Source organism: Haematobia irritans, chromosome 3 (genome assembly GCF_050003625.1).
Source record: "Haematobia irritans isolate KBUSLIRL chromosome 3, ASM5000362v1, whole genome shotgun sequence".
In the NCBI taxonomy this organism is placed as follows: domain Eukaryota; kingdom Metazoa; phylum Arthropoda; class Insecta; order Diptera; family Muscidae; genus Haematobia; species Haematobia irritans.
The window spans coordinates 194663807-194676140 of NC_134399.1; the positions used below are offsets into that span (position 1 = coordinate 194663807).

At 33.1% G+C, this 12334-nt stretch overlaps 1 protein-coding gene and 1 long non-coding RNA gene across 3 annotated transcripts in view; both read right to left on the minus strand.

Annotated features, from left to right (window-relative positions):
• Positions 1-12334, minus strand: part of LOC142230627 (uncharacterized) — a 339644-nt gene that overhangs the window by 139964 nt on the left and 187346 nt on the right. The gene's annotated exons all lie outside the window — the stretch shown is intronic.
• The window catches only part of LOC142230536 (uncharacterized), a 120193-nt gene that overhangs the window by 96276 nt on the left and 11583 nt on the right, over positions 1-12334 (minus strand). For both annotated transcript variants that reach the window (XM_075301179.1, XM_075301180.1), the window contains exons 4-7: positions 11805-12307; positions 7215-7335; positions 6698-7147; positions 1076-1339 (exon numbers count right to left, since the gene is read on the minus strand). In XM_075301179.1, coding sequence (XP_075157294.1) covers positions 1076-1339; positions 6698-7147; positions 7215-7335; positions 11805-12307 — 1338 coding nt within the window. The remainder of the gene's footprint in view (positions 1-1075; positions 1340-6697; positions 7148-7214; positions 7336-11804; positions 12308-12334) is intronic.

The following is a 12334-nucleotide window of genomic DNA, read 5'->3' on the forward strand; positions in this document are numbered from 1 at the left end:
GCAATACCTTCCGACCTATATCAATAACAACTACTTGTGCCAAGTTTCAAGTCCGTAGCTTGTTTCGTTCGGAAGTTAGCGTGCTCAGATCGACTCAGAATGCTCAGATCGACTCAGAATTTCACCACGACCCAGATTATATATACTTTATGGGGTCTTAGAGCTATATTTCGGAATGACAAACTTAATTTATCCCCATCCTACACAGAAAAAAATTTCACGAAAAATTTTCCAATTAAAATCTTAATTGAGTTTTAAAAAATATTCAATTAAAAATTTAATTGATTCAACAAATTTTTTAATTGAAATAAAAATCAATCACACAAATTATTAGTATCAATTAAATATTTAATTGGATCAATTAATTTTTTAATTGACTGTCAATTAATTTTTTAATTGATACTATCATTTCTCTGATTGAAGACATTCCAATTAAAAAATTAATTGGATCAATTAATTTCGTGATTGAATCAGAAAAAATTTTTTGTGTGTATGGCATACAAATTAATTCAGTATTGCAATCAACTTTAATTATATTTTTAAATGAATCAATTAAAAATTTAATTGAAATTTTCAAATCAAATCAATTAAATGTTTAATCCAAAAAATTTTCTATGCCCAATTAATTTCGTGATTGAATCAGAATTTTTTTGTTGTGTGTGCATTTCGTTTGATTTGATCGATAAAAAATTGTCAACGAAATTTTGGATTGTTTATAATCTTGGTTGTAAAAATTGTCTTAATTAGTTCTTCTGTTGACAACTAATGACTTTTAACCAATCAACGTTCTACTAATTTTTATTTATTGGTTAATTTTATAATATTCACATTACATTTTCATTAAACAAATAATTTTGTAAAAGGACATTTTAATTTTTTTAATTTTTAGGGGATATCAAACATTTTCATACACATGTGAAGATTCTCTTTGGCTTTATGACTTAGTAGCCATAGTTATATTCGTAAAAGCTTCAGTTATGGACTCAAGGGTTATTCCAGGCTTTGTTATGGTTATCATTGGAAATTAATATTTAGTTAAAATATTAAACAAGACAAGACTCTTTTTTTTGCTTACCTGTTTCTCCAAAGCCGAACCCAATGAAGCTAAAATAGGTTGTAGGACTTTATGAACCTGATCCTTGGTTAAATTTTGCAATGCCTCAATAACATTTTTATCCAAACCTGGAGCATCACCAGCACCCAAATTAAATTGAGTTGTTGAACTTTTGGTTTCGATGGGAATATCTTCAACATGAGTAGAAATATTATCAACATTGGGTTTTTCTTTCACGAAATCTTTATCATCATCTATGGGTATGGCAGTAACAGGACGTTTTGGCTAAAAAATCATAATGAAAAACTACGATTATGATACATGGATGAACATTTTTGTCTAAAAATTTTTAACAAAAAAATTTTATCAAAATGTTTCGAAATAAAAAAATTAAGTGAAACTAAAAATGTAACCAATTAAAAAATTAACCTTTTATTAACCTTTTAGTCAAATCAAACAAATAAAGTAAAGTAATTCTAAAGAAATTAAATAAATCTAATCCTACACAGAAAAAAATATGGTCAAAATGTTTCGAAATAAAAAATTAATTGAAACTGAAAATGTAATCAATTAAAAAATTAACCTTTTATCAATTTTAATCTTTTATTAACCTTTTAATCAAATCCAAAAATAAAGTAAATTTAGAACATGTTTGGAAAGTGTTGCATATTAAACTAAAATATTAATTATATCAATCAACATCTTAATTAAAATCAAGTTAATTAAATTTTTAATTCTAAAGAAATTAAATAAATTTAATCCTATACAGAAAAAATATTACCAAAATGTTTCCAAATAAAAACAATTTATTTAAACTGAAAATGTAATCAATTAAAAAATTAACTGATTTGATTAATCTTTTAATCAAATCAACAAATATGAAATCAAAACATATAAAAAATATAAAATATTAATTTCATCAATCAACATCCTAATTAAAATCAAATCAATAAATTTTTTATTCGGTCAATTGAAGAGTTTATTGAAATTTATTTATTTATATATTTACAATCATAATGAATTATGAAAATAAACAGGTAATATAGGTGCTAACAACATAGGTTTTCGACCTGAGTTTATTGAAAGTGTCGAAGAAATCAATTAACTGTTTAATCGGTTATGTTTTTTATGTCTAATTAATTCTGTGATAGTTACTCATGCCTGTTCTGGGTCACACCGCATTGTGCACCACACTATACACTTTCTACACACCACACACAAAGTTAGTTGTTCTGAGTCCCACGTGTGAACACTTTTTTCGGACTTTTAATCGAAAAATGTGACAGCTGGTTTTTTCTGCAAGCCATATTATTTACAGACAGAAAATTATAAACAAAACATATTTTGCCGGTATAAACATAAAAAATTAAAAGTGCGTAATTCAAAGCCATAAAATGCCTGCCGGATTTTTGTTAGCAGTGAATAATGTAAGGACAAGAGCAATTTATCAAGAACAAATAAGAAGGCGACAATTGCGTGATGCTTCAAATCTGTTTTGATTTGTTTTTTTTTCTATCCCTCCTCAATGTTACTCATGAACAAACGATCACCGTGTCGTTCACGTTTTTGTTTTTGACGACCGAGATGTTTTTATTTTGGTTTTGGTCAAACAGTTTTTAACATCCATACATTAAAGGAAATTTAATTATAGTGGGCATAATTAACTATTCTGTTAAGGTTTTTCTCATTTGTATTGCTTAAATATTTACAATAATACTGCAAACAAATTTTCTATCGTGGCGGCCTCCATGTGCAGAAAGATATTGGCGGCGTTAGTTTTTTTAATTTGCTCAGTGATCTGTGCACCAAGAACACTTTGCAGAATTGAAGATGCCATATTTTTCATGCAATAAATTTGGTAAAATTCACTTTTCTTAGCCCATTGATTATGTAAAAGTTATAATTTAAAAACTTCTAACTTTGCATACGATGGCTGTACACTAAGCCTACACAAAAGAAATATTCGTGTACATTTTTCAGGTCTATGACGGTGTATAGTGTTGGCAAGAACACCTTTTAAGTGTGACACCACACGAGAATTGTACATGTGTGTACCAGAACTGACACGACTATCATTTTCGTGATTGAATCAAATTATCAATCAAAAATTAATTGCATTAATTAAGTACGTTATTGAATTAGAAAACAAGTAAGGAAAGTCTAAAGTCGGGCGGGGCCGACTATATTCTACCCTGCACCACTTTGTTAGATACACATTTTCGATACCATATCAAATCCATCAAATGTGTTGGGTGTGCTATATATAAAGTTTATGGTCCCATATACATATATTTAAATCTGACTCGATCTGAAACATTCATTCTGAAGCAATTTTTAGGCAACTTCGCAAAAGTGTCGGTCGATAGATATCTACGAGTATTAGAAATAAAGGAAAATTTGAGTCACTTTTACAAGTTTTCGACTTAGCAGTGGCGATTTTATAAGGAAAATGTGGTTATTTTGGTAATTTTTGCCCAAATCGGAAAAGCATATATATGGAAGCTATATAGAAATCTGATACCGATTTCAACCAAATTTGACATGCATACTTAGTATTTTAATTCTACTCCCTGTGCAAAATTTCACATAAATCGGACTACAACTTTGAACTCTGTGGTCATATGACGGAAAATCGGGCGAACGATATATATGGGAACTATATCTAAATCTGAACCGATTTCAATAAAATTTAGCTCACTTGACAACACTACTAATTGTATTCCTAGTGGAAAATTTCAACCAAATTGGTGTAAAACTCTGGCTTCTGGGACCGTATTAGTCCATATCGGGCGAAAGATATATATGGGAGCTATATCTAAATCTGAACCGATTTCAATAAAATTTGGCACACTTGACTATAGTACTAATTGTTCTTCTTGTGCATAATTTTAAGCAAATTAGAGTAAAACTCTGGCTTCTGGGGCCATATAAGTCCATATCGGGCGAAATATATATACGGGAGCTATATCCTAATCTATACTGATTTCTTCCAAAATTAATAGAGCTCTATTCTGACCCAAAACAGGAACATGTGCCAAATTTGAAGGCGATTGGACTTAAACTGCGACCTAGACTTTGATCACAAAAATGTGTTCACAGACAGACGGACGGACGGACGGAGAGACGGACATGGCTAGATCGACCCAGGTACCCACCCTGAGCATTATTGCCAAAGACATCATGTGTCTATCTCGTCTCCTTCTGGGTGGTGCAAACATATGTATGCACTAATAATAACCTGTTCCACAGCGTGGCGCAGGGTATAAAAATGCTGAGATTAGGTCAATATAAATTTTTATACCCTGCGCCACACTGTGGAACAGGGTATAATAAGTTAGTGCATATGTTTGTAACACCCAGAAGGAGACGAGATAGACACATGGTGTCTTTGGCAATAATGCTCAGGGTGGGTCCCTGAGTCGATATAACCATGTCCGTCTGTCCGTCCGTCTGTCTGTGAACACATTTTTGTGATCAAAGTCTAGGTCGCAATTTAAGTCCAATCGCCTTCAAATTTGGCACATGTTCCTAATGTGGGTCAGAATAGAACCCTATTGACTTTGGAAGAAATCGGTTCAGATTTAGATATATCTTCCATATATATCTTTCGCCCGATATGCACTAATATGGACCCAGAAGCCAGATGTTTGGCCGAATTTGGTTGAAATTTTGCACTAGGAATACAATTAGTAGTATAGTCAAGTGTGCAAAATTTGGTTGAAATCGATTCAGATTTAGATATAGCTCCCATATATATCTTTCGCCCGATATGCACTTATATGGACCCAGAATCCAGAGTTTTATTCCGATTAGCTTGAAATTTTGCACATGAAGTACAATTGGTAGTATAGTCATGTGCGCCAAATTTGATTGAAATCGGTTCAGATTTAGATATAGCTTCCATATATATTTTTCGCCCGATATGGACTTATATGGCCCCAGAAGCCAGAGTTTTGGCCCAATTTGGTTGAAATTTTGCACTAGGAGTACAATTAGTAATATAGTCATGTGTGCCAAATTTAAATGAAATCGGTTCAGATTTAGATATAGCTCCCATATATATGTTTTTCTGATTTCGACAAAAATGGTAAAAATACCAACATTTTCCTTATTAAATCGCCACTTAGTCGAAAAGTTATAAAAATGACTCTAATTTTCATAAACTTCTAATACATATATATCGAGCGATAAATCATAAATAAACTTTTGCGAAGTTTCCTTAAAATTGCTTCAGATTTAAATGTTTTCCATATTTTTTTACTAAAATTGTGTTCCACCCTAGTGCATTAGCCAACTTAAATTTTGAGTCTATAGATTTTCTAAAAGTCTATCAAATTCTGTCCAAATCGAGTGATATTTAAATGTATGCACGCTCACAAAAAATCGCTTCTGTAACATATACTCCCAAACATATTTTGCTTCAAGCATATACATTTTTGGCTATTGCCCAAACATTTATATGTTTGATCTCTACCAATATATAATATGTTTGAAAGCATATTGGTCTAAACAATATATGTTTGGGTAGTCTAAATTCCAAACATTTTGTATTTTTGCATCCAAATTCAATAATGTTGTCTTCCAAAAAACAATATGTTATTATGTGACCATGTAATATGTTTGGAAGCATTTTGCACCCAAAAATATTATATGCTTAAAAAAATTCTCCCAACCAATATTGTGCTCAAAATTTTATTTATTTATTTATATATTTACAATCATAATGAATTATGAAAATAAACAGGTAATATAGGTGCTAACAACATAGGTTTTCGACCTGAATGCTCAAAATTTTGTTTCTGCCCAATTGTATATTCCCCGACATCTTTCTCACTTCCACGAGATTTTTTAGTTCTTAGCACCTTTTTCTGTAATACAAACATTGTAGAAGAAATTATTCAATTTTATGATATTTTTTTATTTTAATTTTACCTTTTGCCGGACGGGGATTCGAACAGCGGACCACACAGTTTGTAAGGATCAAAGAAGTAGCTGATCAATTGCCCAAGGAAAAATAAAATGTTAATTTTGTAATAACAAGCAACAACCACCAACTTAATTCAATATCGCTCCCTGTTAAATAGCGCTCCAAGCTACTAAACACATATATGTTTATAGGCTATTTCTAAATTAATATATGTTTGCATCCAAGCATATTATATTTACAAACATTTTATGTCCCAAACATAATATGTTCTAACATATTAACATATATGTCCCAAACATGTTATGCTAGTTTATGAACATTATATGCTTGCACTCAAAAATATTGTGTTTAAAAATTTGTGTTCCAAACATATAATGTTTATAGCCAAACATATGAAAAACATATTTTTCTAACAGTGTGTATTTGGGACAAACCTTTATATATAGCACCCAACACATTTGACGGATGTGATATGGTATCGAAAATTTAGATCTACAAAGTGGTGCAGGGTATAATATAGTCGGCCCCGCCCGACTTTAGCCTTTCCTTACTTGTTTTTCTTTATATTTGTTAATATATCGCATAATGGGAATGAAAACTCGGCAAATGAGATCTTTATAAGAATTAAATTTTTTTTTATAATTTTATAAAATATATATATATTTTATAAAAATATATTTTTATTTTAATGGGTACTTTGTTTTTTGGGTACATACCTTTGCTTTCTTGCGATGTGTCACTGCTTTCGGAACTAATTTGGGTTCATACATATTTAAATTGTTCATAAACATTTTCAAATCATATTTTGGCAAAGCTTTATCCAATGTTAACTTTTGCTTATTCTCTTTGGCAATTTTTAAACGTTCTTCTTCGAAATCCTGCAGAAAATCAAAAAATTTCGAACATCGTTCCTGAAGGCTATCCACAATGATATCTTGACGTGAGAAAATTTGTTTCTCCCAACACTCGGCATTGACCATAAAAATCATTTCAATAAGAATGGGTAGTTTTTGAGGTACATGATCGAGTAGAAAATAACGCAATTGTTTGTGATAGGTATTCACAGATTGCAATATCAAACCGTAGAGATGACAGACGCGTAGACAAGCCTCATTCGAAGTTAAACTATTGAATTGTTCAATAGGTGTGGATTTTATATCTTCCAACTAGAGGGGAAATATTAATTGTATTATATTTTTTTAAATATATATGTTAAGATAAATATTAACATACCATTCCCTTGAGGGGATATAGGAAATTTCTTGAAAATCTCACTGCAAATTCGAATGCATTTCGTTGACGCTTGGTTTTTTCTAAACTATTATCGGGAACATTTAAATCCAGTAAATCGATCCTGAAATGGGAATTGTAGAAAAGTATGTAAATAATTGAAGAAATGAAAACCAAAATTATTCCACCAATTGAATAGTTATATGGTCTAACATTTATTCGAAATAAAAATATATTTTAGGAATACAAGGAGATAAGCTAAATTCTGTTATACACTAAAAAAAAAGTTTACTTGAAAACAACTATTTTGACCTTCCCTTAAGGATTTTAGTATTAATTCCGAATCAATGAAGCTGTTTCTTAAAAAAGACATTTGTTAAGGTGCTATTTGGCGTTAAATCTAGAATTAGAATACAGGTCTCATTTATCGACTTTTTAAATTAGTCACCAAATTTTCATTCTCTCTTTGCGATTTATTAATAAAAAATTCTCATTATAAGAGATACTGAATAAATTGTGAATTTCCGGCAAATTGGATAAAAATTGTGGTGCCTCGAAGTCAAATCAGGAAAAAATATTGTCGTGAGGTCAAATATTTCATGTTTTTAAAATACGAATGCAAATTTTGTTTAGCATAGAAGATGCATTTCTCTAATATAAAGTTTGTTTCCTTGTCCAAAAGTCGATAAACTTTTCAATGAAGTCGTATTGTCCTTAAAATTAAGTGATTTGACTTAAATATGGGTATCATAACATGAAAGAAAAAATTGTTACGCTAAGGTCAACTTGACTTTAATAGTTCAGAAAAATTCTTTAAATTTAATGAAATTGTCTTTAAATTTGTTGTCTTTTTGCATCTTGACTACAAAGCAAAAAATCGTTTAAATATAGGACATGTTTTTCAAAACTTTATTTTAAAGAAGTTTTTTACTTGAAACATAGCATAATTTCTACTGGAAGTCGAGTCTTAATTTGGAAAATAAACTGGTCGTTAATTGGTTTTTAAAGGACTTTGATAGCATATGAAGAAAAAAGCTGAGAAAGCGACAAATTAGATTTTTCTTCCTAGAAGCAAGTACACAAAGCCCAAATTTAAAAGAGAATTGTGTCTTAAAAGTATCCTTACTTGTAGTCTCCGCTTCTTTGGCTCGGAATCAATACCACACTTTTTAAAGTACAGACAAAATCTTTGGAACCGGGCATGCTTTTTTTTCAGTGTATGGGATCAAAAAAAAAAAAAAAAACGATCGATACGCCCCATATTCGGCTTACTTATGTATGGACCCAAAATACTTCTTGATTTTGAATTTCAAGCAAATCCCATAAAAATTGGCATGTCTACACTAGAGGTGTGCGCGTAACACGAAACTGTCGTGACACGCGTGAATCACGTGACTCGTGTACAAAATCTTAAGAAACTTTCGTGAATATGCAAGAATGGGACTAAAAACAATATGTCGTGCGTGAGCGTGCGTGTGAAATAAAATCGGTTCGTGAATGTGCGTGAATAAAATTTATGCAAAATCACGCTCACGAAAAAAAAATCAAGATTTAATTCTTTCTGATATGATAACTGAATTCTATTTAGCTGTCGAACTATATCCTACACTCATAGAAAAAATCGTGCACGGCGTGCTCATTTCAAAACGATTCGTTCATGAAAGTGAATCAACACACATGTGGTGTCAAACTGTGAACAGGCGGTGCCAATGTGACAACGATAAAATGACACCATGCGTTGTCAAAACAACAACCAGCGTTCATGATCTGACAACGTTATGGTTAGGACTTTATAAACAAAATTAAAAAAAAAACAAGTAAGGAAAGTCTAAAGTCGGGCGGTGCCGACTATATTATACCCTGCACCACTTTGTAGATCTAAATTTTCGATACCATATCACATCCGTCAAATGTGTTGGGGGCTTTATATAAAGGTTTGTACCAAATACATACGTTTAAATATCACTCGATCTGGGCAGAATTTGATAGACTTCTACAAAATCTATAGACTCAAAATTTAAGTTGGCTAATGTACTAGGGTGGAACACAATGTTAGCAAAAAATATGGGAAACATTTAAATCTAAAGCAATTTTAAGGAAACTTCGCAAAAGTTTATTTATGATTTATCGCTCGATATATATGTATTAGAAGTTAAGGAAAATTAGAGTGATTTTTACAACTTTTCGACAAAGCAGTGGCGATTTAACAAGGAAAATGTTGGTATTTTGACCATTTTTGTCGAAATCACAATCACATATGGGAGCTATATCTAATTCTGTGGCCATATAAGTCCATATCGGGCGAAAGATATATATGGGAGCTATATCTAAATCTGAACCGATTTCAATCATATTTGACACACTTGACTATACGACTAAGTGTTATGTTTGTACAAAATTTCAAGCAAATCGGTATAAAACTCTGGCTGCTGGGTCCATATTAGTGCATATCGGGCAAAAGATATATATGGGAGCTATATCTAAATCTGAACCGATTTCTTCCAAAATCAATAGGGTTCTATTCTGACCCAAATTAGGAACATGTGCCCAATTTGAAGGCGATTAAATTGCGACCTAGACTTTGATCACAAAAATGTGTTCACAGACAGACGGACGGACGGACAGACGGACATGGTTATATCGACTCAGGGACCCACCCTGAGCATTATTGCCAAAGACACCATGTGCCTATCTCGTCTCCTTCTGGGTGTTACAAACATATGCACTAACTTATAATACCCTGTTCCACAGTGTGGCGCAGGGTATAAAAAATCCGCTAGCGTGACTGGAACCAGTGTTTTCTGCACCATACGCGTTAACAGTCGCCTTAGCACATTGCACCAACGAGGGAGTTGCCATAATAATGTCTAACGATTATTTCAAGACTTTTCATGGCCAAAGAAAAATGAATGCCGTTCATGAAATCATGAACGCCCGTGGACGAATTGTGAACATTTCGTTTTGATTTTTTGTGAACGTTTCCGTTTCATTTTGTCACCGTCCGTTCACAACTATGGAACGTAATTTTTTCTATTAGTGTATTTAATAATTTTGTTACCTTTCCTCTTTCCCAGTTGGAAAATGTCGTGAGTCACGTTAATTGTCGTGAATCGTGCGTGAGTGTGAACATATCGTGCGTGAGCGTGCGCGAACAAACAATTTGCTTCGTGAATGTGCGTGAGTGTGAATGAAGTTTCACTCACGCACACACCTCTAGTCTACACACTTAAGGGGTCAAATCTGGAGATTGGTCCAAAGACATGGACCGACATCCACCATTTTCGACACACCTATTTGTGGTCCTAGGTTAGGTTAGGTTAGGTGGCAGCCAGATGTATCAGGCTCACTTAGACTATTCAGTCCATTGTGATACCACATTGGTGAACTTCTCTCTTATCACTGAGTGCTGCCCGATTCCATGTTAAGCTCAATGACAAGGGACCTCCTTTTTATAGCCGAGGCCGAACGGCGTTCCACATTGCAGTGAAACCACTTAGAGAAGCTTTGAAACCCTCAGAAATGTCACCAGCATTACTGAGGTGGGATAATCCACCGCTGAAAAACTTTTTGTTGTTCGGTCGAAGTAGGAATCGAACCCACGACCTTGTGTATGCAAGGCGGGCATGCTAACCATTGCACCACTAACCTAACCTACGGTTTCTAGAAACACAAGACCGGGGATCGGTTTATATGGGAGCTATGTTATATCAAAATTTGGACCGATGTAGCCCATTTTCTTGGTCTGCGTGCATACAAAAGACGAATCTGTGCCAAATTTCAAGACGATAGCGCCATTATTGAAGACTGTAGGTGATTACAACAGACAGACAGACGGCCAGACGGACATGCTTATATCGTCTTACAATTTCTCTTTATATAGTCGAAAATCGATATTGCGATGTATTACAAACGGAATGACAAACTTATTATACCCCCATCACCATTCTATGGTGGTAGGTATAAAAAATAACATAAAATCAATATGCAAATTCCAAAATATCACAAAAGCTTAGAGTTATCACTGAACAGCATAATGTAACTCTGTGCTGGGTACCTGTGCACTTGTGGAACGAATAATATTCTTGCGGACGTTTTTCCTCCGTTTTCTTCATATCTTTACAGCATTCATGCCAAATATGATAAACTATGGCGAAGACGTTGGGTCTCTTCGGAAGTTTGCGAACAAACCAAGTTAATATGGGATAAAAAAAAATCGCAGGTGTGATAAACCCGGAAAACTCGTACCACTTTCTGTGCCAGTGTCCAACCTATCCTTTAGAAGAAACGAGATATTGGGCTCCATTTTCATTCAGGCTCTCACCGATTTGCGAAAGTGTAGCCTAATGAGCATACTCGCCACCATCAGGGCCTCTGGTTGCATGTCTTAAGCAACGGACAATTGGAAGTTCTTGAACGACTTTAAAGGAGTCTAACTTAGGATGAAGGAGTTTAAACAATTTCCTCGAGGAATCTAAATTGATCTAAAGTGGTCTTAGTGGACTGCAATTCAAATCCAGAGTTGTTATCATCATAACCTTGTATTGGTGCAATGCAAATATGTTCACTAAAAATACTATGAAATTGCCTAATTACCTTAGTTTATCCAAAACTTCAATGATCTTCTCCTGAGTTGCTGACATCTTTTTGTAAATGCTGGATTTTTCCATCTTTAAATCTTCAATGGATTTACTTATTTGCAATTGTTTTGATTTTGATCTCGTGTGAGGTTTCTCCGATTTCTTCAGAGGCATGCGATGTGTAATTGATTCAGTTTCAGTTTTGACTCGATGTGATGATGACCCCACTGTAGGACTTTTTGAACTACGTTGACTGTGAATGCTGGTGCCAGCTAAGCTTTTACTGCAATTGGTATGAGAACGATACGAAGAGTTGCCACTTCCTCCAGCTGCCAAACGTTCAAATGTTCTTTGCAAATGTTGTTCCCGCAACGATTTGGTTTTACGTTTATTTTCCTGAAGGGATTTAAGGGAGGGTCTTGATTTGGGCATATCACATATTTCAATGGAATTTTCTTGAAGTTCCTGCAGGTGAAAATTTTTTGCAATGTTCTCTTTGCCATTTATGTAAATTTTTATCTGAAAAATTGAAGATGTTATTAAAAT